Raw genomic sequence first — 24,562 nt, 5'->3', positions numbered from 1 at the left:
TTTAACTCATTAAAATATATTTTTAAGATCTTTTTTTTTAATTTGTCATAGGACCCAGAATTAATTTTCCCAGGGCCCAGGATATTGCGATACTGGCCAATCAAAATATGTACACGAATGTTGAATTAATTATACCTCCCACTTTAGATACGGTGGGACTGATTTTTCATTCTATTCATATTTTAGTTCATACTCTATCATCATTAGCTATAAGTAATTATAATCACTGATGATGTTATATTATTATGAATGTGATATCACTCAGGAGATAAATTATTCACATCAATAAAATCATAATGAAACTGTGTAAATAATACGTTCTTGAACTAGTACAATTATTTATAATGCTGTATTGTTTTAGATGCAGATACCATTAATAATACTGCAGATTGTTTATCCTACCAGAACAGTGAAAATGTTGTAAAAGTACTTAAAAGAAGACCAGGAAATCGAATACGGTGGACTAGAGAAATTCATATCTAAATATAAGGGACAACCCGTGTCTGCAAAAAACCCTAACATCTGGATTGCTCAAAATGTCGGATTTTGGTATTCAGATAACTTCTCCATTGAAAAATCAAAATATTTTTTGCAATGCATACTCAAGTCTCGTTGATTCTGCACGGCAAAAGTAGTACATTTGTTCTATAGTCAAAATGAAGCCTTTTTTACGAGGCTCTTTTTTATCATTTAAATGTACTTTTGTTATACTCATAATGAACATTTCAAGAAAATATATAATATGCAACTTTTATTTGTGCTGAAATGTAACATGTCAAAATTCAATACTTTCATATATACAGTTATATTGTATGCCAAATCACTCCATAAAACTTGAAATAATTCATACCAGTAATAATTCATTTAGAATATTGTACTTTAGAAAAATGCCAAATTCACTATTTTATTTAATGTAATAATTAAACGCTAGCAAAGCTTTCCCGCAGTTGTTCTCACCAACCACAACCATTAATATGAAGTACACGTATGATTTAAGTGAAGTTATATTTCGCAATTGCAATCACATTATCTTAGAATAGCACGAAACATTTCATTACTCAATATAATCAATTTCACCCTACTTATTTTATTTATTAAGTTTTGATAACATGGGATCAATTAAGGTAATGATTTTTTTTTTTAGACATTGGAAAACTATTTCTGAAGAGGAAAGGGTTGGAATAACTGTGGAAACTACTGAGGACCCGTTGGTCCTACTCATCGAGCCAAGAATATCCTAAATTTGTTGTTAGTAGATTTATGCGACAACTAATGGAACAGTATCACATTTGTGTTAGCAAAATTTGATATGGGAGCTGTTTCGTTCACAGTTATCGTCGCAGGGAGGCAATCTGCGTTAGAGAATATGTCAAGATTAAAAATGCTGAATTCCATAATTTATTGATAAATATTACTTATACTATGCTATTTTTAAATTTTTCGTTCTAGTATATTTAGAACTGAAATTTGGATTTAATGTACGTTTAGAATCCTAGCTCCACGCTTGAAACCCAATTATAAATGTGATATTAAATTCTGAACTAAAAAAGGATTTCGAAAAAATATGCGGCTTCAAATTTTTAAACTCTTTCCAATGTTAAATTTTATTTATCGCTGTGTGAATGAGCTGATAAGCATTAAATTTTGTGCGAAACAATTAGACATGTCACAAGCTACAGTTATTGATTGAAATCATTATTTACTTAGGGTCTGTGTGGTGTCACTAATAGAACAACCAAATACCATGATCGGTGGAGAAGAGATGGTCATTGAAATTAGCAAACGTCTTTTCGTTTATATACGTACCAAATTTTTTGTAAAAAACTTCTATAGCTTCACACAAGAGTATTTTTATTACATGACTTGATACAATAGTCAATTTTCTTTAACGTTAGTTGTTTTACATATTGATTATTCATATATTGAAAAGAATATATGTGTTCTGTGTTGTCTGTAATAAGTTGACCATCTGTAATACCACTCGTGAGTTTTTATTATATGAAAATGTTTATTATAAATTGGTTTATTTCTGTAACTTGATTAATAAATTATTTATTATTTATTGTATTGCTTGTTTCTTGTCTTGCTATTATTGTTTATATTTCATTGTGTTTTGCAATCTACGTATAAATTACTAACTGATTTATATTTGTTATGTATTCATCATAATTTATATTTATTACGTATATTTAAAATTATTAATTATTTATTATGGAAATTGTATCAATCGTAGAAATTGTACTAGTCTGTCTATTATACATGCGTTTTCTTCTCACCTTCTTTTAATATTGATGATTGGAAAGCCAATTTTAATATATGTACAATAAAAAAAATCTGTATATCTTTTTTGATTCCTTTTTATTACTTTGTTTTATCATAAATTTTATTGTAAATATGTACAATGTTTGCTATATAATATAGTATAGTATATATAGCAAAAGATAATACAAAGCTACAAAAGCAATTAATTTTTTCAATGTCCTTAATTTAGTTCACTCGCCATTAGGTGGGAAATGCTTTTTAAATCTTCTGTCGGGCGCAATATGGTGTATATAGAGTTTAAGGGCTATTTGCAAAGAAATGTTATAACATTTATCTGTCTATGTTACTACGCCATCTATTGATATCGCGTCGAAAAATTACTAAATAATAAAATTTACTACTATTGGTTTGAAACTCGGCTACTGCTGGTTTGAAACTCGAAATTAGGTGAATGTGTCATTCGGTATAAAGATATTAGGTGAATTTACCATTAGGTCAATAGATTTTCGGTAAAAGCGTCATTAGTGGAATTGCATTAGGTGAATTGATTTAGGTGTATTGCATTCGACCAATTTACCTGCTCCCCCACTCACACACTCCCACTACCGACGCCGACATTGCGTCGACACTGCCGCGTTATGACCAATTTTTTACATCCACGCCATTTTTAAATCGCAAAAATAGTTTCAAAACTATTTTTACCGAATACTCGCTGGTTTTTATAATTTGGTTAGATTACTTAGATAACTTATAAAGAGTATTATATTGAAGTTATAAAAGAGATTAAATTTTAATCTTTAAGTAAAAGGTTTGTTAAATTATTAATATTATAATAATTTATAAAAAATAAATGCCATTGGTGCATTGGTCATAAAAAAGGACGCTATTGTTAATTTCGGTTCGGTGATAAGTGGTCACAAAAGTCACTAAAATCTCTATAACGGAACATCTACCATGTTATTATATTACCATGTGGTGCTCACTGTACATGGAATATTAAATATTTTTATTTGTATTTTTTTTTTTTGTCTCACTTTACTACTTTCTTGTTTATATTTATTTATTTAACGTTTTTTTGACCATTGTGGCATTACAGGAAGAACCTAATGCACCACAATGGCCTACATAATAAAATAAAATAAGAGAGGGATAAAACAAAAGATAAAATAAAAAATTAATAGATACAACAAAAAGCAAAAGCAAAAAAATCATAAAAAACTTTATAGTAATTAAAATTTAAAATAAGAAAAAATACAAATAAGGGAATGTCTTGCACCTGCAGCCTATTCCGATAAATAAGAACAAGCTACAAATACAAAACATCCCTGCGAGGCCCATTATATATTATTCTGTATGTGTGCCAATTTAAATAAAATCTGGCAGCCAAAAAGTCCATCATACTAACGATAACTATCATACTAACGAAAACTCGAGTGTCAAATATTCCGTATTCGCGGTTTTCATAGCAAAAATTGTCTTTGTGGCCACCGCAATGTGACTAATAATCTAATTACCGTTAATTTTCTATTATTAAAACCATGCTTTTTACTCTCTTGCTTTAAACACCTAGATAGGGCCACTCTAAAGGGTGATTTAAGGATGCAGAACACCAGAGCTCCAAAGGGCGCCAAGCACCACGAAAAAAATAAATTATTTAATTATTTATATAATTTAAAAAATACATTCTTAATTACTGAACTGTAAAATTTTATGTATAAATTTATATGTACTGTCCTTCACAGAGGTGTCACAGTACATATAAATCTCCTCACACTTCGCAAGAATGCATCCACGATCTTAGAAAACCTGACGCACTCCGGTAGGGACATTGTACATAAGCACACCCCTGTGAAAAACACCACCACCTTATTCTTTTTTCTATGTACAGCTAAATTCTTCTTATTTCTAATATAATAACAATATATATATATATATATATATATATATATATATATATATATATATATATATATATATATATCTATTTCTTATTGTATTATATCAAAATTGTATCATATCATTTAAATTATATTAAAATAATATAAAAAAATATCGACAACTTCCGTTAAACACAAATTGAAATAAATTTCCAACGTCACCAAAGTTGTTGCAAAAGAGCGGCCCTGCACCCAGAGCCTTTACAACTTCAAATATGGATATCACCGTTATCGATGACTGTCAAATCTACATATGTCGATACAAGCATACAATATGACTAAAAGCCTCGATCTATGGGGTGAGGCTTGGGAATGGACACTTCAGTATAGATTTAATAGACCGACGTATTTTTTTACATTTACAAAATTAGTCTAATAAAAAGCACACCGCTTACCATTCTTGTGTGATGCACCTTAACGAATTTAATGGTGCACATAGAAATCATATGTATATTTAGAAATTTCATACAATTTAAGTAATATTATCGAATACAGTCTCAAGCATCGCTTTTGTGGCGGTTCCATTATTTCTATTTATATTATATTATGCAGAGAAATATTACATTTCTCTTATATTTATAAGTATTTCAAATGTCGAATCATTTTTATGTTAATTACATTCACGTATTTTAAATTCCAAACTTTAAATCCTGTCTAGAATAGATTTTTTTTCGTTCCTAGCAAGATCTGGACGGCTATTTAATCCAAATCGACTCTCTTGTTAAAATTTTTCAATATAACTTACTTAATTGTTTTTTGACGGATCCAATAAAATCGACATCATCTGCCTCTCGGTTAATTCGGTAAATTCAGATTTGTTTATTGCAAGCATACATGATAGCTGAGAACAAACCCGGGCCCTGAGAAAACAATAATTCTGGACCTTTTTTGTAAGGGGGGCTTATTTTAGAATTTTGAAAATTAAATAAAATAAACATTACAAAAAAAAAGCATGGACTGCAAACGAAAATACAGCATTCTTTTAAATCGACCAAAATGCTCGTGTTTTTATACATAGCAGAGATAATTATCAACATGAATTGTGATTTAGAGTTTACCTAGCTTTTAAATTACATCAATCGTAATTTTTCTTCTCCTCTAAGTGCGCTACTGCTCTTGTCACGATAAAATATGGTATGCCAAAAATAATTTAATTAATTTAAACATATAGTAAATTAAGCCCTCAATCAATAAAATTTAAGTTCAATACAACTATTTGACTTTATTTTCAAGTCAAATATGTATAATACGGGTATATGTAGATATTCCGATCTATTAACTTTGATTTTACAGCTTCAAATGACGATGAATCGACGCAGTGGTCCACAAACAATAGCGCCTCTGGCGGCAAAAGATAGCAACCGTTGCTATAGGAACGAGCGCGGGATGCGTTCTTCTAAAGAGATCCATCTGTCGGCATTTTTTATCAAGATATCCACTAAAGCTAGGGAACAAAAGAATTTCCATAACGTTTTGCAAAAGCAAGCAAATTAAATTCAAACGGTTAAAACACAACAACAAATATGTATAGAACTGGATGTAACCGCTTTTCTTTGTAATAAGAAGAGGCTAGTAAAAAAAAGAAACAATATATAAATAAATACTTTATTATCACAGAAATTTCATATGTAGTTGGTTTACAACAGATTTCATAATAATATGCATAAAAACAATCACCGAATACAATCAATAAATAACAGACAAGCAAACTGAATCAAACGAAGATGATCATCCGTTTTACATTGTTGCAGTTATACTTCTTTGGCAAAGATAATGAAAGTCAATAAACAAATCCCACTAATACATGCAATACAACCTTAGATACATATTTGAATAGCATATAAATCGAAGAACTTCTAATAAAATTACAATGAAAGTAATTCGTAAATTCTAGCAAGAGCATTAAATTATTTATTTACTCACATATTTTAAGAAAAAATGAATAAAGCCTTACAGCAATATAGGTATATGCATATTCCAAGCTACATAATCTCTTCCAACTATTCTTAGTCTCGTACAAAATGGAATTAGTTCTAATGACAATTTTGGTACAAAAATGCTTATAAAACTGTTGTTTTCTCATAATTCAATATTACATTTCCGCTTTCACATGATGATAATATAAAAATACACAAAACCAAACAAACGAACAAGAGAAAAATATCGACTACAAAAATATTCACTATGTACTGGATTAGTTATTGTTCACAGGTTTGCTTATAATAATGTAAAAATGTGGTTATAAAATGTACATATGTGTATGTGTAGTAAATAATGGTGGCCGCTAATTCATGGACCTGCAATTCATTCGATTTATCGACTTATACAAACGTTCGATTTATCGACTTATACAAGACACGTCAGTTTAAGTTAAGTCAAATTTGGATTAAGATATTTCAATAAGTCGAACATTGATAAAAAAATCTATGTAAATTAGGGAGAGCCCGTAAATAATAAATTGTATGATTAAAGCTTTCCGATAATAGACATTTATATAGCACTGGTATCCCATTGTTTTATTCAAACTAATATTTAGAAATAAAAAAACATCTATTATTATAAGAACAACAACAATTATAAGAGATATATTTAAACACTAAATGTACACATGGTAATAAAATCTGAAAAGAAAAAATAATTACATAGAATGAGTAAAATATAAAACAAGAAAAATACTTGAAGATGTAACAGTAGAAAATAAAGCTCATTTGAAAGGAAATATGTACAACTGATTCCAACAAATAATGAATATTATAAAATAATATATACACATCAATGGTATAATTACATTCATTTTGTTATTGGATCCTTAAGACGCTAAATATTGATTACATACACCTTAAATCCGTTTCTAAACGTAAACTCTATATGAAACAATATTAATTCATTCGACATAAAAATATTCCAAATACGCACAAGTAAATTAAACTAAGATAATTCAAATCCAGTATTGCTGTTAACGGCATAGCGAAGCTTATCTCGCAACGTACTACGTTTTTGATAGTTCGGAAGTTTCAACAAGTTGAAACAAGTGGATGATGTCGGCAATCTGTTCAGTGGATCTTTCTTGCGTATTGTAAAAAATCCACGGATGACGCTTCCTGTTAATAAATGCAATTTAATAAAATAAAATTAAATAATCCTTTAAAATTGTAAAAATTGTAGACAGCGAGTGTTGTACCGATTGTATCGCCTGTATCTTCATCGTCCCCAACTTCAACACACCGGATAGAAAAAGGAGGTTCCAGATGAGCAAAACCAAGGAGTGGAGGCTTGGAACATGATGTGACAAACTAAAAAAATATCAAATAAACAATAAATTCGTGTATAGGTAATTTTACATTACAGTTTGAGTATATGTAATATTAATTTACTTTCAAGAACATAGATCGTTCCTCTTCGCTGAAATCTTTATGTAAAATATCCCACAACCAAGCCACTACACGATGCGAATCATGGAATCCTCCATAATATTGGGTATGACGACGCAAATCTCTCAAATCCAACGGAGCAGTATCACCACTAATGAGTCTTTGTACCTGAAAACATTACGTATATTTACTTTATCCATGATCTTATATTTTTAAATAAATATCATTGGTGTTTGATTTAAAAACCTCGGGTGTAGAAAACAATGACAACCAATCGGGATTTATTATAGAACGAAATCCTTTTATAAAAGCATTTGTTTGTTCTTTGATTTGAGTGTGCATTCGGAAGTGAGCCATCAAATGTATATAATTTATTCTAAAACAAGACATTAATATTACAAATAAAACAAAAATTAAAGTAAAACATATGAACCGTTCTATGTATTTGAATGTGGAAGTTCAATTTTCAGTTTGACTTAATTCCCAAATTATTATCACTTCGTTTAATTCGATATGTCCAGAATCTCGGAATAGCAGAATAAACGCATTACAGACCACCAGTATTTTTAAATATTGTTAAACACAAAATAGTATATTTAATGTTTTGCGAAACAAAGAAAAGTGTATTTATGCCACTATCAAATATAACGGCTCATATATAGATTAGCAGAATATGTGTTTACTTATTTTCATTGGTAAGCGGAATAGCTTTTCCACCAGGCACTAGTTCATGAGTGACAATGTTACCTAACCTATCCTCGTCAACGGTAAAACTGAGTTCCAAAGTAGATACATCTCCCTAAAAAGTATAAAAACAATAAATAAACACTTTTCTATTCTCAATGGGAATAAACAAAATATTAGATATAACCTGATGGTGTTTAATGAACGTTAAACTTCTATAAAGCTCTGTATCTAGCGAAGGCAATTCATCAATCCAACTGTAGAGCGCTTGTTGAGTCTGTCCTAAAACTTGACTTAAGAAGAACGACGCAAACGGAACATCAACAACGATACCCTGTGATGTTAAAACAACGAATGAGCTTTAAGAAAACTATTAATCAAAGATAAAACGCATGGAAAATAGCACACTTCATAAACAGCCTTGCCAAGCATACGTCCAACAAATTCAAAAAGTTGCAAATGTGAATCATGCAGTGCAGCTGTTGGCGAAGGATACAGTCGAGATTCAGACGTCGCACGGAATAAGTCCAAGGATGGATTGAAAACAAGTTTTATCGTCTCTTCCAAGAATTCTGAAAAAGTAAAAAATAAATTAATACTTATACATACATGCACATAAAATAATTTAAAGATAATACCTTTGAATACACCATCTTGATCGATGCCCGCCTCATCAAGCCCTTGTTCGTTGATAAACCTGACACGAATAACACCCTTGAGAGAGTGGGGAGGCAAAGCTGCCAATTGACGATATCCGTCTTCGACAACACGACGTCTATGAATAGTGATCAACGTTGGTCTCGGTGAAGCGCAAGCTTGCTCGGTCAAGCCCAATACTGCCTTTTCATTGGCTACGTTGCGACGGAATAATTGAACGCGTTCCGTGTGTGGTACGATGTGAGGCATCTTTTGGATTAAAAGCTGCAAATATTCAATAAAATTTGAGTTAAAAGTTTGAATAAACAATACGATATGCTAAAAACGTGAATATTCGCATACATGGGGGCCCTTCTTTCCCCTGTCAAGATCAGCCATGAACACGCTGAATCGGATATCACGAGCTAACCAGTGACCCGGTGGTGTGTACGAGCGACGACAATCTCTGCGATAGAGAACTTGTAGCAATGCGTGCAAAGAACCAAATAATCCATTGCCATTAACACTCTTAGCATCTACGAGCATAGCATAAATCAGTATACAAAACTTTAGGCAATATAATATAGAAAATTGTGTGATGTACGCGCATAAACTTACCAAAGAGATTTGATAGAACACCTTTGTACAAGAAGAGGTTTAGGAAATTTGACATTGATACAAAGTCCGATAATTTAAATGGGTGTTGTTGTTCATACATTTCCATATCATCTAAAATGCTGTAATACAAATCGCATTGTTTATTTGTTTACATTCTACAACTGTCGTTTGATTAAAAGTATGTACACTTACGTAACATAATGGGTCATACAATCAGAAAATAAGATCAATATTTGAAATTCAGGTGCTGTAGTTTTTGTATTAATTGCTAAAAGATCTAAAAACGACTTCAGTCCACAGTTTGGTCCCAATGAACATATAAACATCCACAAATAGTAAAGAATAGTGTCTTGGTTGCATAGACCTAATACAAAAAAAAAAAAGAAATTTACCAATCATAATAAAATAATCAAAATAGAATGAAAATATATGTAATATAATATATGCAAACCTGTCAATATATCTAATTTCAACTGTGTCAAAGTAGATAAAGCGGTCTGGTACATCGAACATATGAGTGCAATATTCGTGCATTCCGGAGATCCGAGTTTTCGAAAGTTTTTCGAAGCATTTGACCTAATTTGAAAACGACAAGTTTAGATTGCATCCAAAATTGAACAAATATCATTTTAAAAAAGCAAAATATACCTGTTAGTTCTGGCTTCTATAGCTCGTCGAATGAAATTAGTAGAGGTCCCCGTTGAAGACGTGTTGGGGTTTGATGGTGCAGGAGAAGAATCCAACATTCGTATAAGTGGATTCGCCAACAAACGGCGCAACAAATGCCCACTCCACAACTTCGCCAACTGTTTCCGGGCTTGTGCCGCTCCAATCCCACCTCCCTGACTGATCCATCCTAAAACTGGATGCCAACTACTAAGATGGCTCTGTTTGTTGATGACCAATTGTTGACAAGACTCCAAAAAGCGTGTAACGACAACCTGAATGACAAAATAAATTTTATTTAAGGTCTATTTATATTATCTAACACTTCACGGCAACAGTGCAGCACAGTAATGCACATAAAAGACTACTTCAATTCATACTATACGTTCCGACTAGTTTTGGCAGAGTGCAAGGCAAAATCAGCTTACATATACATTTCAAAGCGCGACGATACGGCGCAATATTGCTTGCGTCGTATCGTCGAGTCAATATTGTCACAATATGACGTTTCTAAATTTATATGCGCATGCGCACATTCGCTAGTACGCGTGCACTCGCCACTATGACATCACGTCATGCGTGAATACTCAAAGAAGCTTTTAGTTGATACATTACGGTGACATATACTGCTGTATAATATGAATAGACAGTGTTGGTTACTGCTATTAAATCTACGCCACGTTTATATTACGGAACATATAAATAAGTCCATATATAATGTATTAAAGAATATTTTTCATACTGCTGTTTACATGCAGTTGCTGATCTGTGCTGTGCCATTATAAACAGACCTTTAGAAGTGAAATTTTAATTGAATACTACCCAAAAGTTTCAATATAAAGACTTACAACAAAGGATGGGAAGTAAATTTCACAGTTTGCTCTGTCATCGATACTCGCCAGCTGAACCAAATTAGCGAGGAGGCAGAGTGCTTGATTTCCTTCCAAAGTATTAAAAACCATACGTAAATTTTGATCGGCGCTTAAAAATTCAATGCACTTATCAAACAGCATGTGCGATTTAAATACAGCCAAGCACTGAAAGAAATAAAACGATGTTTGTAAACTTGTAAAATAGCTTTGTAACACTATATGTATAGTATGCATTTATTCACCTCTGGAGTGATAATTTCCATGTAATGAATCAAACCAGGCACAGACAATATTTGAAGTATGTACATTGTCAGTAGCTTTTCAGAAAACTGTGACGATATTAGAGGTCGTAAAGAAAGCGTTATGATTGCTGTGAGTGAAACATTTTTCAGGGCTACGCGTTCTCTACACAAACCTCGCAATAGTAACGACTGTAAAAAACAATATTCACAATAAATACATCATCAAATACACATATGTACTATTCATCAATTTAAATGATTGCACTAAGTGTATTACTTTTAAAACAAGGTAGTATCCTTTGTGAAATAAAGCTCCCATGATATTAGCACACAATTGTACCATTCCAATTCTGAGCTTTTCAAGATGCTTTAATTTTGTAATAGCCCACGTGTTGGTCGCCGTGAATGCTACTAGAGTATGCAAATGTAATAAAATAATCTGCATGTCGGCAGGCGACTCCGGTTTAAGTACTTCCAAGAACTGGCAGCATTTAAAGAGCACATCTTTAATATGCGAAATCCAAGCAATACTGCAAAATAATTATTTTAATAAAATATATACATATATACGATTAAATTCTAATGCAAAATGAATATTGATAGAATACCTGTGTTCTTTCGTTAAAAATACACCGACGTAAGACAACTTGACCGATTCGGATTGCAAACTTGCCACTATATATCTACACAGTCTTTCGAAGCGTATTTTATCTTTTTCGGAATTGAAAATCAAAAATAGGCGACGAGCGGAATGATATACATCTAACGCGGGGAGTAAGTTGGTTGTCAGTTGTGCTATATCTTCATCCGTGTCCAAAGTGGAAGGAAATTTTATATCAAATTGATCCCTGTAATTAAAAATAAATAACCCAGTTATTGACATAAATGGTGATATCATAAAATTTCAATTCCTACATCTTCAAAATCTACTACATTCCTACAAAAAGAAAACTTCCAATACACAATATAGTTATAAAACTGATTTTTTTCTCACACGGCTATATTATACAACGATTAAAAAGCTCTGGTAAGTAAATGTTTATTTAAGAAAACAGTAGCCAGCAGTATGGCTCGGTGGTTGCGTTTATATTTAGCACCGAGAGGTTACCGGATTCGATCCTGTGCTAATATTTAATACTGCTGGTCAGACTTGGATGTCTGTGACTTCCAGTCAATCGTTTCTTATCAGAGTTTGCCAATTTATCTGATTTCATTGTTGAAACTTCATCAAATTGGCAAAAACAATCCTACCCGCTATGTCACAAATGGGTCTACCCCACGGGATCGAATTAGAAATGTAGGAACAGGCTTTTCCTGTAGTATCCTGCTCGCGCAAATTAAGTGAGGATGTACGTGAGTATGTACCGTTTACCATGCACCCTTTTTTTTTGATCTTTTAACTTAAGATCTTTCGATTTTCGATCTTTGCCTTCCGATATTTGGTTTTTCGTGCATTTCTAATTCGATCCCGTGAGGTGCATCCGTCAAAAATTTCTGAATTTGATTAATGTACAATATGTAAAAATTTATTTATAAGTCTAAACCCATAGATGTCTCTATGGATTAATTAATTGTTATATACGTGTTCTTCAGCCTCTCGAAATACAGCGATTTATGTAATAATAAAAAATGCTGCAATGTTTGTTATAATTGTCTAGGAAGGCGCATTGGGGATTACCTGCTAGGCCTTCCTAGTATATATCTATGTAAAATAAAATCTAATAACAGGATTCAGAAAATTTAAAATTTAGAACAAAAGGTTTCTATGTAGTAACAGTTAGAAACCCATCAGATTAATAGCCGTGTGAATAAACGAATATATAATGTAGATGTTGAGAATTGGTTATAGTCCGAGAAAATAACCATCGATAAAATGCGTGACATCATATGTTTTATATCGACATTGCAATTGTCATAATGATAATATGGATGAAATAGTATAATTGCACAAAAGTAAACAGTGGTCAGTGAAGTGTAAGAGGTGAAAGTCGATCGGTTGATCGACCATATAATCAGAGCAATGGTGTGAAATGGAGTCGGAGCGTATTCGACGTGTGGGGTATGCGCGGTATGCGATATGTGCATTGTTCGTACCGCAGAGTGAGTGCGAGTCGCACTCTGGCCAACCAGCCTCGCACGCGGCTCTGGATGAGGGTCGCAGCTTCGTCTCTCGACAGAAGACTTCCCCCTCCCCCACCCCTCGCCCACGTCTCCTCCCTCCGCTGCCCCTCGCCGCCCATAGCTCGCGAGACCACCGACACCACAACCGCACCTCTTGTTATTCTCACTGACAGATACCAACAGTGTTGCTAGCGTTTAAAATTTCATTCGCTTTCACTTTTTCACACTGGTAATTTTCTTTATTGCTGGAACTTTTGGTCGCAAATTTGCACCTAAACGTCGAGCATAAGACTAAACTCAAATTTTCCCCACCCGACAATTGAAATGGTTCGATGATTGTTCCGCAAAAAGCGATCTCGTGCAAGTCATTAAAAGGCTAAACCTTAGAATCACCCCGCACTAACCTAAATCTATAGAAAATTCCTGGGTCTACCTTACGGGCCCGAATGTGAAACGCTCGACAACGCAAATATCGGAAGGCAAAGATCGAAAATCGAAAGATCTTAAGTCGAAAGATAAAAAAAAGGGTGCATGGTAAACGGTACATACTTACTTAATTTGCGCGAGCAAGATACAACAGGAACAAGAGGAACAGGCGTTTCCTCCAGTATTCTGCGCGTGCACATTAATACGGGAGGAAAAGCCTGTTCCTCTTATTCCTGTTGTATCCTGCTCGCGCAAATTAAGTGAGTATGTACCGTTTACCATGCACCTTTTTTTTTTGATCTTTCGACTTAAGATCTTTTGATTTTCGATCTTCGCCTTCCGATATTTGCGTTTTCGGGCGTTTCACATTCGGGCTCGTCACGGAGACCGAAAATTCCTATATATATTTTTTAAATTAATTAATTAATAAATTAAATTTGTGGAACCAGGAATTTTTTGAAATCGGTTTCGTTCTGTCATGTGTTTCCTTTTACACACCGATACTCCAAATACTTCGTTACATGCTGGACAAATTCGAATATCACTCACTAATACTTTTTGGATCCGCCCCGATATCATTTCTTCGCGATTATCTAATATTCTTGAAGTTGAGAACGTAATGAACATGAAATGCTTAAGAATAAAATAACGGTTTATTTGCGTAAATACACATTTTACGTAAACACGCACTTTTTTCCGGTATTCAGTATGTACTTACTTAGGTCCATATAATTTAGCTGTCGCTAAATGGTACGGGGTGTATCTTAAGTGGCCCCCACTAAAATCTCTATCACGGAACATCTGGCACCCAAAAACTCCATCAATAGAAAGTCACAAACGCGAAATATTGTACTAACGAGAACTCGAGTGCCAGATGTTCTGTGATCGAGATTTTAGTGACTTACACGAGATCGCTTTTTGCGGAATAATCCGTTTACCAATTGAAATATGCAGTCAAAATATTTCTGTCATTCGCAGTTATTGTGTAATTACATTTTGAGTAAGAAAATTTTCAATGATGATTAGTGTATTTTAAAAGACTATTTTTTGTTGGACACCAATAGTTTACCATCACAGAAGCGCTAGCTCAAGATTTTTACTTTATCCATGTACGTAGTAACAATAGATGAAGTTTAGTGATCATACGAAAATTCGAACTCGAGATTTTGTCTGATTCGAAAACGTGATCAGTAATCGATTCTGAGTTCTAATCAGTCAAAATCTCGAGTTCGAATTTTCGTATCATCACAAAACTTCATCTATTGTTACTACGTACATGGCTCAAGTAAAAAAGGTGTCTGTGTATTTTGGGATTTTTTCCTCTTAGAAAAGTTAAAAATGTTGTGACCACAAGACTTTTTCCACACCCCTGAAGGTATCAAGCTGATAATTTATATTTGTATTCTTTATGTATTAAATTAGTGTTGATAAGGTTTTGGTCAGAATTTGTAACCGGAAGTAGTAATTTAAAAAAAAATAATATTTAATTATTTTATTTTGACCTTTTAGATTATTTTTATTTTCTTGATATTTAATGTGATATAAAAAAATTTGAATATAATTCGGCAACCGAAAGTCAAGCTTTCCCTCAATTCTTATGTATTATGTTTGTATGTTTAATTATCGAATTTTGTTTTGTAACTTTCTTATATCCCTCAAATACCTAAATAAAGTCATGGGTTGGTCACATCCGAATTTTTTTCTGAGAAATTAGATTTTATTTTGATGTATGTATGTCATATATACGAATTTTTCCGAAAATTCTTTTTTAACCAAAAAACTTTTCCGTGAAGATATAATGAAGCTGATAAAAAGCGTGTAAAAATACAGGTATATAAATAGGAATAACCACTATATAAATTCAATAGAATTTCAATTAAAAACCATTTTCAACTTGGAAATATGATTCTTAATTTGGAAAATCTAATTATAGCTCAAATATGTAAATTTTAACCAAAAATTCAAATTCATTTTAGAAACAAATTTCTTCTAAAAAAATTTGATTTCCAGAGAATTCCATTTTATCTAGAATTTGAATATGGGTAGTCTCGAGAATTTCTTTTTAACCCAAATTAGAAAAATGATAATTTTATTGAACCCCGGTAATTTTCAATGATGTACTTGGAAATTATAATATTTAAAAATCTTCGTTGCAAAACGACGTTGATCAACTTTGAAAAACATCAAATAGATACATCTGTGCGCGTCATTGCACAGAAAATACATATAAATATAGATTTATTATGAATATGAGTTAACAAGAAATATACATATATAAAAACAGGAATTCACTAAACCTTTGATAAAGTGATTTGAGCAATCTTGAAACGAACTGGTCGATCGATCGGCTCGTTACACTTTGAAGTTTCAACAAAAGATCTAACTGTGGTATTTTTTTTACTACTGTGAAACGTATTTTATTATCTTGCTTCAAGATCAATAATTAACTAAGCAGGTAGTTTCAATATTGTTTATTCCAGCAATTCAAATATCTACCTATCGGAATTCACGATAATCTTGTAACTTTATGTAATATTTTGCTTGAGATAACAATGAAATAGAAAACAAAAATTAAATGCTTTACCCATATAATTAACTCAGGAACATATATTTTTTATTTATAAATTTATACAATATTTGTACTTAGTCTAAAACAACTAAAAGGAAGACAATGTTTACATACATACATATTATCATTATTATTACAACATATTATTATTATTAACTATTATTTTACAAACAAACTTATGATGAAGAATTTAAGGCAACTTACAAATTATTTATTTGGTTTGGTTATAACAAAATTAAATTTCTAATTTTTTTGCAGAAGGGCACGAATTGTAAAGGAACTACCTTTCGGCTTAGGATCATCGTTGCAAATTTTTTGTGGGATAGGCGCGTGCCAAGTAGGTGACGGGTGCCACTGATGATGCTGCATAGGTGGCCAGGCAGGTCTATATACTAAAGACCTCGTCCATTCCGACATGAGCATATGTAGATAATCAGGACTATTGAGATGATGGGTGCTATGGCTGGCGATATTCGGCGATAGGCTTGGTGATGGACTGTCGCAAACGAAAACTTCTGGAGACGACGAAGATTCATTACTCGAAGTTGGGTCACGTCCGAAGGAACAGTCAAGGGGTTGACATTGGGGCGACGAAAGTTCTTCAATAACAGGAGAAGATGTCGATCCTTGGGTCTTCAACTTGGTGCGCTTCCTTTCGCGCTCTCTGAATCCTTTTGCATACGGATTTTTGTCGATTTTCAGCTGGGCTACGTCATGATTCTGAAACAATACAAGGCGAAATGTTGAAGTTTCAAGAATTTTGAGGGATGCAATCCGAGATATTTTCATCATTTGAGGTAGCTTGTTATCCATGCAGTCATCTATTCGCACAAACATCACTTAAAACCATAAAAGGATATTTCCGTCATAAAAACCGAGACGAGATCGAGTTTCGTGTCGCGTCGCCGTTTAGCGTCAGACGGACGGACAGACAGACAGGCTAATTATCGCGCCGGCATTTTTAAAACAGTTTTAAAAGGCTTTCATTTTGTAAACAAGAAGTGCGACGAGGTAGGCGCCAGCTCTACCCCCCGTTGTGTCCCTGGGTTTTTGATAAAAACACAGCATGTCCTTACCCATTTGCACCTATGGACAATACCACAATAGTAAACTCGTCCTTGTCTTTTGGCCTTTGTTGCCTTTCTAAGCTAACGTGCAATTACTTAAAATTTATACCCGAACTATACATATACATATGTATAGTCCTGAATAGGTAATTTCTGTTTTGAAGAATAATTGGGTCACATGAGCAAAGTGATCTCTATCGCTCGTGTTGGGAATTTGGCAAGCAAATAATACAATTGTACATATGTATAACAGAAATGGCTACCGCAATTGTGTGTATTTAATTTAAATTGTAATTTTATATCTCACCTGATAAGCAGTCACAGCTATGAATTCAGTTTCAGGAAATGTGAAGCAACGTTCTGCCGGCCTGCTACCCAAGCGTCGAATCTTCAACACGGGCAAATATTTGTGCATAGATTTCAATACAACCTGTAATGAATGGGATTCACTTTAGCGTATATTCAATTTGAAAAACGACAATGTATTATAATAGGTGTATGTCGTCCTTCGAATTCCGAGATTATCTTGGTCACAGATAAAATTAAACATTTGTAAACGTGTATTCGATAGGGCGGGCGGGAGAAAAAAATCAGTGAGTTATGAATGAATTTTGTATGCGGCAGGTATTTCCTATCTGTAGTAAAGATCGAGTGTTTTTTTCAGTTAGATTTGATGTCGGAAATGCTGAAGTAACGGTCTGAGTGCCTAATTAAATGCATGCATAGGTAGTTAACAGTCGGAGCTTCTCAAAATTTCAACTGATTAATAGAATGAAGTATCATAATATAGGTATATTGATATAATTGATGGGAAATTTCCTTCTTTTATTATTACTAGTGGTTTTTCCCTGTCTAGCCACAATACAATGTAAAGGTTTTAAGCACATATATAGATATATGTATGTATATATTATATTACGTAAAATTATATATTATACTACTGCTACTAACAACCAAAAGGAAAACACTATTTAAAAGTTTAATATGTATTATATTTCCAAATTGGGATATTTTCTACCGATCAAATAATTATTTCTTTTACAAAACTTTCATTGGGCATAAGTAAATTATTATTGAATTAATTTTTGACATCAAAATTATAGGCATTTCCTTATTTAACAAAAAGTAAAACGACAACGTTTGAATTTAAGTAAAATATATAATTAATACTTATATAACGCGCTGGATCGGATCAGAAAAAATAAAAATATAAAAGGGATACCTTACATCTTTTTTTTCCTTTCTACATTTTTCCGTTTTCTTGCTGAACAGATCTAGCTCGTTATATTTGCTTATAAGATAGTTGAATGTGTATGCAAAATTTTAAATAATGAACAAAACTTTCAAAAATTTTCAATTTCTATAAAAGGGAAATTTGGCCGAACGAAATATTTGCAAATAGTCATTGAATTACGAGGGGAGCTTGTTCACAGGGAATTTGTCCACTCCAGTCAGTGCTTCCTGATGTTCACCTGACATGTTGGAAGTTTGAAAAGCTTTGACATGGGGTGAGTGTGCAGAATTAGTGCGTTGTTGAAGTGCAAAGAGGCGCGTCGCGGGTACAGCACGGGGGCGCCAATTGGGGGCGCCGCCGCCGACAAGGGCCGTCGGCGACAGAGGCATTAGCAATGGCGCCCTAGGCAGCCAGTTCTCAGCCCTTAACAACCTGGACATGCTCGTTACCAATTATCTCTCTGATATGAAATGCGCGCAAGTGCTACCTCCTACCCTGTGCAAAGTGGCGCCTCGGAGACAAGGCGTGGCGTGGAGCTTATTGCGATCACTTGCACCCTGTAGGAAATTGTTTTACGATCGTTTTACCTCAATGGGGCAAGAAGTTTTGTAAACAAACTAATTCAATGACAAAGATTTTACCGGCATTTCCCTAATTTTGGAAATATAATTATTAAATTAGGATATAGGGAAAGAGGAGGAATATTGTGTAATTATTACAAAATATACCTAAAAGTTCAGTATACTTTAGGTTCATTCAACGGAAATTAATAGTAACAAGGAATACCTACATATGTATTATGTACATAACCAAAAAATTCGGCTCATTTTGATTAAATTTTCTTTCCATAAAAAACAACTGTATTCAAATCTATTAGCAATTTTTCTGCGTGTCAGTGATTATTTTGAAAAAAAATTAATACTACTGATAAAAAAAGATACCACTATGAAAAATTAATATGGTCGTTGAAGTTAAAAACAATAGAATTTTTTTTCAGAAAAAGCTTAAAACAAAGGATTTTTTTTAAAAGCAAGCGTTTTTCATTAACATGACACAAGTTTTTTAAAAAAATCATGTTTTACATTGTGATAAATTATTAAGATTCAGACATTGTATATATGTACTTACATTTCCGGACATATCGTATTGATTGTTGGTGAGCTTCAAGTTGTTGAATTTAAAGGGCTGTGACCACAAAGATGCCGGAGAAGGGCTCATCGGATGTGGAGTGTTGGCGATGGGGCTGATTGGTGAAGAAGCATGAAGAGGAGATGTTGGTGTCCAATGGCCACCAGCTCGTGTCCATCTTCCATTGCTAGTAGGGCGCAATTCTACAGACACGTCATACTGAGCACTTTCTTCGAGACCGTGAAAACGGACATTCAGTATTGGAAACATACACCTAAAACAAAAATAACACGGTTGTTTTAGAATATTGAACATCCTGTTGAATGAATTCTATTTTTATGCAATTTAACATGTGTTAAGGATCCTAGGAATGTATGGCAGGGCAGATCCTGGTCAAGGATGGCCAGCTAAGCAAACACGAGGAACGCATTCGTGGACGCACCTGTCGATACCCACCGTCCACAGAAGGTGGTCATATAGAGCTAATAAAACAATTAGACGCCTCTCGAAACCTTTATGGCTATTCGAGTCCTTTGTTGACCGAACTGATACGACATCCGGAGCGATGTTGCTCCAGGACCAGACCTGCTAATGCGAATGGCGACTGTGTTAAGTGCCCATTTGGCGACATGTTGCAATGTACGACACAATCAGAGGAATTTCGTATTGCTCAGCTTTGGTTAGCGAAGTTTTGTAAATATGATGGAGCTGCACTACCTAACTACCGTTAGTGATTTTTCTCTGTAATTTTTAAGGATCGACCGTCATGTTTGGTGCACATGTGCATATCGTAAATAACTGTGAACAATGAAGCAACCCTTGGGTTTAGGTAGAATTTGAACGTTTTGTTTCAAAAGAATTTGCCGTTGGTCAAGATTTTTTCGCCATCGACTTGTGGATATAATTTAAAATATTTTTGCTAAATAGACGATGAAATAAATCCTAGATGATGAAATAAAAAAGCATCGCAACATTTCTCAGCATGCACCCAAAACTAATCCAAAAGTTTATTACATTATATGTACATATATACATTATACAATATTGCTATTTCTATTAGCTCTGAAAAAAGTGAATATTTTTTTCTATTATAAGGCAAGTAAGTTACATAAAGGGAAAATCAATTTAAAACTTTTGCATGTGTTATTTTAGGGCTGATTCACTTTCAACATTTTCATACCAATTAAAAAATCGAAACCCAAACAAAACCCCCAAGTTTTTTACGATTGATTTTACTTTGTTTTAAATAAATTAAATTGTTGGTAACGTGAAGGAAGTTATGAAATTGAAATACATATCATCATTTACAGCCATTCGCTATCTACTGCTGGATGAAGGTCTCTCCAACACGCTTCCATTCGTCTCTATTCATCTACATATCTCATTCCACATGTTTTTAACTAATTTCATTCACCCATCTCCATTGTGAACCTCTTTGCATCTTCTTTTACATTCCCTCGGGGACCATTCGGGTACTTCTTTCATCTATCTATTGTCTGTTCTTCTATTCCGTCCGTCACCCATTGCTATTTCGATTTCTTTTCTCTCTCCATTGGCATACTTCTTGCCATACTTCTCACCCACGTATTGGGGCGAAAACACATAGATATCAACGGAATGGTACGCGGTCTTGGACGCGATCAAGAAAGGGCATTCCCAGTTCATTGTTAAATCGTACGATCTTATTATTTCGACAAGTTTCTCCTATATTTATTCAAATATGGGATTTTCCGTTATCAATCACTGTCAAGCTTATATGAACATAAGGACAAAATATCACCGAGAACACTCCAGGGGGTGATTTTGGGACGGTGTGCCTTGAATATGTGCTAGGCGTGCCGCATTTTTTACGTATGTTTAAAAGAATCTAAAAAAACCATGTACCACGTTTTTTTCTGTGTGATTTCGCCCGTATGTTTTCTCAAATACATGTGTATAAGTATTAATATAAGAGGCACGACAATTTTTATAAAAAATAAATGATCGATTTCAAGAAAGATTATACGTTTGCTTTTATAGTATTGAATGTTTATTTTAAAGTCTCAGTGGTGACAGCTTAAAAGGATTTAGGTAAAAAAAAAAACAGATCGTAATCGGAAAACATTTTATAAAAAGGAAAATAGAAAGCAGAAGTTTTTATGGTAATATCTACATAGGTACTAAAAAAAAGAAACGATTGCCTCAGGTTGAAGTGAAAAAGTGGTCATTGATAAACAAAAAAAAAACGTTATCGTCGACAATCTTTACGTCGCCAATTGTTAAGTGGTGACCATGGGTCGCCGAGGGGCGAAAAAAGGCGTGAACATCGCGACATTGACGACAATCGCCACTGAAGACTAAGCAAAGCCGATAAGTGAAGAGTGGTATGCTAAAACGATTACCCAGCCTAAACAAAAGGGATGTTCGAGTAGAATCGTCGCCTTCTGGCTAGACACCCCCTCTAGAAAAAATCTGGCGACACCATTTTTTCCTCCCACTCCTACCCGAGCGGGAGAGTAAAACCTGTGGTGTGCAAACAAACAATGGGTCTCGCCGAGAGCCTCGTGTTACTTAACAAAATATAGCAGCGCCATATTTTAGTGATTTTTTAGGTCAGCGTTTGTCGGCCGTAAAGTGGTAATACAAACAACGAGGCGTCTCAGGGGAGGAGAGCTGGTCTGCAAACACCCGGAGACGCCTCCATGCCACAGCATCTCAAATTATGCTAGCAGGCCCGTATCCGTGAGAGGCAACGAGGAGTCATCAAGCTCAAACTTAAATTAATAATCGAAAAAAAAAACAAAGGATTCCTTAATTCATTGACCCGTTCAAATAAACAAAACAAAGGAAAAGAAACCCCAGGTGTTCCAAAGTTTCAAAGATCAGTTTCTTAGAATCGATAGAATTCAAAATACACACCTGGGTAATACCGTAAAATGTGCCTGTGCTTTATATGAACCCGTTTCCATATTATACGGTTGGCTTTATATATTAAGCTTTCTTTATATTTATAATATTTTCAAAATTTGAGGCATTTGTTCTGAAGAATTTAAAATTCCCACTTTTATTACCCACGAAGGTATATTTTTGTTAATTTTTATATATATTGGGCAAGATTTAAATGTAAATAAACTACGTATATTGAAATAATTACAATGCCTGAAAAAGTCTTTGGGTATATCGATGTATGTAGACTTTTTTTTAAACTGAGAAACGCCACCTTTATAAGTGCGAATCATGGGATAAAATAATGAAGTGATCATCATAGATTATTTTAAAAACCAGAGTATATAGACAAATGTCCGCAATAGCAAATAATACAATTTCATGTCATTCAAAGATAAAATTCATTCATGAGTAAATAATGAATGTGTAAATACGAACTACGTAAGTAACTTAGATTATTGTTGGAAAACTTTTAGGCAAAAAAAATCCCCGAACCCTAATTGATGTAGAGTCCCTCCCCAGTGGTCGCCTCGTAATCTTCATGGAGATTATGTTGACAAAAATGGGTTTTAATAGCAAACTCAAGTGTTTGTTTTAAGTTACTCGAGGCGCCAGGGCACGACACCACTCAAAACACAGTGACAAACAATAACCAGCCACGTGAAAAAAATTGTTGTAGCTTTGTTTGATAATGCACTTCAACTTTTCCCTACTTGACTTCTGTAAATTTGTTGAATTGCGTGTATTGTGTAAGCTACCGACGAAAGAATTGGGATGCACGAATGTAAGTACTTATGGGAACCATTTCTTTTTCAGTTTATGGAGGTGATATTGATGTATGTAGGTACAAATCACTTCCAGGAATCGAATACGTAACCGATGTTCGACAGGTCGTAAACACCTTTCTGTGAAAAAAACCAGAAAGCATATGTTTCGATTTGGTATTACCTATCTAATTTTCTAGTATTACTTCTAATCGAGAATGTAAAGCTAACGACTTACTTTTCTACTAAAATAATATTAAATTTGAGTGACACTTTCAAATACCTATTTTTAATATTGTTTGTGGAAAATACATTAAAAAAATATAAATTTGTTTTTTGTGTGGAAAAACTCACCTGCCACTTTTGGTGATGATCATTTCAGTTCCTAGTTTATGAAAATCGTTCCATAATTCAGAATTAAGTAGTTCAGCTTCGCAGTCGAATGTTGGGAGACGAACGGAATCTATCAATGAAATCAAATCAAAATGATAAATAGTTGTAGTGTAGTGAATTGATTAAAGTTAGTGAAATTTACCTATGCAATAGTAGCACACGGGAGTAAACCGATTTTTAGTCGAAAGTTGCATTTCAATTGAGCGCGAAATATAGGAATGATTATGTAATTAATACATGAAATTGATTTTCACGCATATGCGTAGGATGTGTGAAAAACAGTGATTTTTCGGAAGGTTAATACACAAGAGATAAGAAAGTGTGGCAATGCGAAAAAATTACAACAAATGTATGTAAACATTAACAAAAAATTAGATACGTAAGTACACGAGTATCTACTTTAATAATTAAAATGAAAGTGGTGTTTTTGCAGAAACAATTAATTGTATTAATGACAGATAAATATTCCAACAAAATACATAGATTACAGCAAAATAATTAGTACTCAATAAAAATACATCTGAAATATTTCACGCGTGGATCTTTAGTATTGTAAAAAAAATGTTCATATTTTTTCTATAATACTTTAGTGAATGGAATGAATGAAGCCTGAGAATTTATAGTTCGGAATTTAACACAGAAAAAAA

General features: G+C 33.4%; 2 protein-coding genes across 3 annotated transcripts; both read right to left on the bottom strand.

Annotated features, from left to right (window-relative positions):
* Positions 1-5,785: 5,785 nt before the first annotated feature.
* LOC143916215 (ubiquitin-protein ligase E3B) lies at positions 5,786-13,587 on the bottom strand. Of its 2 annotated transcripts, XM_077437201.1 has the most exons (19): positions 13,383-13,587; positions 11,897-12,136; positions 11,566-11,818; positions 11,289-11,477; positions 11,023-11,211; positions 10,157-10,449; positions 9,960-10,084; positions 9,701-9,872; positions 9,509-9,627; positions 9,254-9,426; positions 8,893-9,175; positions 8,663-8,826; positions 8,442-8,588; positions 8,254-8,369; positions 7,817-7,946; positions 7,574-7,738; positions 7,381-7,492; positions 7,116-7,300; positions 5,792-6,820 (listed from the first exon to the last, which is right to left on the bottom strand). In XM_077437201.1, exons 1-18 carry the CDS (start codon positions 13,526-13,528, stop codon positions 7,128-7,130), a joined length of 3,189 nt encoding a protein of 1,062 aa, XP_077293327.1. In that variant the 5' UTR covers positions 13,529-13,587; the 3' UTR covers positions 5,792-6,820; positions 7,116-7,127. The 2 variants fall into 2 exon arrangements, with proteins under 2 accessions (XP_077293326.1, XP_077293327.1); XM_077437200.1 differs by having other exon boundaries at positions 5,786-7,300.
* A 2,821-nt stretch (positions 13,588-16,408) lies between these two features.
* On the bottom strand, positions 16,409-24,198 carry LOC143915971 (T-box transcription factor mls-1-like). The gene is made up of 5 exons (XM_077436798.1): positions 24,058-24,198; positions 23,877-23,985; positions 19,834-20,107; positions 17,779-17,901; positions 16,409-17,124 (listed from the first exon to the last, which is right to left on the bottom strand). The coding sequence occupies exons 1-5, from the start codon at positions 24,107-24,109 to the stop codon at positions 16,648-16,650; spliced, it is 1,035 nt and encodes a 344-aa protein (XP_077292924.1). The 5' UTR covers positions 24,110-24,198; the 3' UTR covers positions 16,409-16,647.
* Between the last annotated feature and the right edge of the window lie 364 nt (positions 24,199-24,562).

This window comes from Arctopsyche grandis, chromosome 8, assembly GCF_051622035.1.
Source record: "Arctopsyche grandis isolate Sample6627 chromosome 8, ASM5162203v2, whole genome shotgun sequence".
Classification (NCBI taxonomy): domain Eukaryota; kingdom Metazoa; phylum Arthropoda; class Insecta; order Trichoptera; family Hydropsychidae; genus Arctopsyche; species Arctopsyche grandis.
Note: the sequence above shows the minus strand (reverse complement) of the source record. Positions and strands in the feature narration are given on the sequence as shown.

What these genes read in the sequence shown, in the direction of transcription:
- LOC143916215 (XM_077437200.1), bottom strand. Translation starts at nt 13,528, where the DNA reads ATGGGCGGCGAGGGGCAGCGGAGGGAGGAGACGTGGGCGAGGGGTGGG. An exon ending in TGTATGACCCATTATGTTAC is followed by an intron (nt 9,628 to 9,700) that starts GTAAGTGTACAT and finishes TTTGTATTACAG; the next exon opens with CATTTTAGATGATATGGAAA. An exon ending in CATTGTTTTCTACACCCGAG is followed by an intron (nt 7,739 to 7,816) that starts GTTTTTAAATCA and finishes TAATGTTTTCAG; the next exon opens with GTACAAAGACTCATTAGTGG.
- LOC143915971 (XM_077436798.1), bottom strand. Translation starts at nt 24,109, where the DNA reads ATGCAACTTTCGACTAAAAATCGGTTTACTCCCGTGTGCTACTATTGC. An exon ending in CGTGTGCTACTATTGCATAG is followed by an intron (nt 23,986 to 24,057) that starts GTAAATTTCACT and finishes TTTCATTGATAG; the next exon opens with ATTCCGTTCGTCTCCCAACA. An exon ending in AATACGATATGTCCGGAAAT is followed by an intron (nt 17,902 to 19,833) that starts GTAAGTACATAT and finishes CATTCATTACAG; the next exon opens with GTTGTATTGAAATCTATGCA.